Source organism: Talpa europaea (genome assembly GCF_964194135.1).
Source record: "Talpa europaea genome assembly, chromosome: 2".
NCBI classification, from domain to species: Eukaryota; Metazoa; Chordata; class Mammalia; order Eulipotyphla; family Talpidae; genus Talpa; species Talpa europaea.
This window is the reverse complement of record NC_140068.1, coordinates 135,347,638-135,349,608: the sequence shown is the minus strand read 5'-3', so window position 1 is coordinate 135,349,608 and position 1,971 is coordinate 135,347,638. Positions and strand designations below refer to the sequence as shown.

Below are 1,971 nucleotides of genomic sequence, written 5' to 3'. Positions count from 1 at the left end.
AAAATAATGTTTAATTAGAAGACAAAACATGAGATTTTTTCCTCATATATAAAGTGAAGATATTACGTTGCAATAATAAAACCATGGTATTCAGTGTGGAGCATGAATAGATAGAATGATTAATGAAAAAAATAGGCAGCTAAGAAACATAGGTGTGAATATATGAACTAGATAAATCTTCAGTATGAATCAAAAGTAAATGGTCCCTTTTGCAATTAATACAATTATATTTTAAAATATACTTTTTGAAATTTAATATATACATTATTTTTCTTTCATTTGATGTAAGGAAATAATGAAATTTATAATCTTTCTGACCTAGGTTTCCATGAATGACTCAAAGTCATTGAAAACTGCACAAAATTACTAGTCCATAGAACTATTTATACATTTATAATAATGAGGTAATTGCCAATGATTTCATGCCTCACTTCATAGAGTTCAAAAGGGTTAGAGATCAAATAACAATAATTGACAATGGCTGCCATATTTTCTTGCAGTCAACATAACTCAGAGATTAAGAAGGACTATGGCTAATTTCACAATGAGTGGGTTTCTTCTGATGGGATTTTCTGCCAAACCTGAGACAGAAATCTTACTTGCTTCTCTGTTCTTAGTCATATACATTGTGACTTTAACTGGCAACATCCTCATTATCACTACAACTTCCATGGACAATAGTCTCCAGTCACCTATGTATTTCTTCCTGAAACACCTCTCCTTCCTGGATCTGTGCTACATTTCTGTGACTGTGCCAAGGTACATTTATAACTCTTTCATGCAGAATGGCTACATTTCTCTCTGGGAATGCATAGTGCAGTGTTTTGTTTTCATTCTCTGTGGTTTTGCTGAGCTGTCCATGCTCACAGTGATGTCTTACGATCGCTACGTGGCCATTTGCTTTCCACTGCGCTACGAGATCATCATGGATGTCAGCAAATGTGTTCACAGTGTCTTTGGCGTCTGGATCAGTGGGGTCATTTCTGGAGTCATGCACACAACTGCCACTTTCTCAATACACTTCTGTGGTTCCCATATCATTCACCAGTACTTCTGTGACATCCCCCAACTCCTGAAACTCTCCTGTTCTAATGAGTACATCAGAGAGGTGGGGGTCACTGCTTTCTTGTCTCTAGTGGCCTTTCTTTGCATTGCCTTTATTGGAGTGTCCTACACAAAAATATTCTCCACTGTGCTGAGGATGCCATCTGCTGAGGGCAGAGCAAAGGCCTTTTCCACTTGCCTTCCCCACCTTGCTGTGGTCATATTGTTTATTACAACCAGTGTCTTTGAGTTTCTCAAGCCACCTTCTGACTCTCCAAGTGCACTGGACATTTTGCTGACTATTATGTACACAATTGTGCCCCCAACATTCAACCCAATGATCTACAGCCTGAGAAATCAAGCCATGAAGGCCGCTTTAAGAAAGGTTTTCCAAAGAAGACAAGCCTGACTCTTTTGTTGAGGTACATCTGTTAATTCTTGGTTGTGAGACAAGCCCAAAATATATTAGGAAACTTGTTGGCTTAAAAAAGAGAGATTAAAAAAATTAGCCATCTTGTGAAAGAAACAAGACTGAAAAGACTGAACACAATCCTGAGAATAACATTTAAATAGCTCTGGATAAACTTTCTGAATTTTGAATTTCCAGGAGTCCTCTTAAAAATGTATCTTGTACTGTTGTTTAGTGTATACAGATGTACAGTCTTAGTCATCATCCATTGATGGAAACGTAAGTTGTTTCACTTCCTGATTGTTGTAAATTGTGCTGCAATGAAATGAAAATGCATGTATCTTTTCAACACAGTGGTTTCACTTTCTTTGAGTAAAAGCCAAGTGGAATTACATGATTACACAATGATCTGTTTTTTAATTTTTTTAAGCAAATAGTTTTTTTTTGTTTTGTTTTCTGTGGTAGTTACACCAGTTCCCACAGGAAGAAGATTCCCTTTTTTCCACCTCTTCTCCAGC

The 1,971-nt window shown here is 36.7% G+C and overlaps 1 protein-coding gene across 1 annotated transcript; it reads left to right on the top strand.

Moving 5' to 3' along the window:
• Nucleotides 1–529: 529 nt before the first annotated feature.
• LOC311167706 (olfactory receptor 14J1-like) lies at nt 530–1,453 on the top strand (the record flags this gene model as incomplete). Its single annotated transcript, XM_084228756.1, has 1 exon — nt 530–1,453. One exon carries the CDS (start codon nt 530–532, stop codon nt 1,451–1,453), a length of 924 nt encoding a protein of 307 aa, XP_084084882.1.
• Nucleotides 1,454–1,971: the final 518 nt, after the last annotated feature.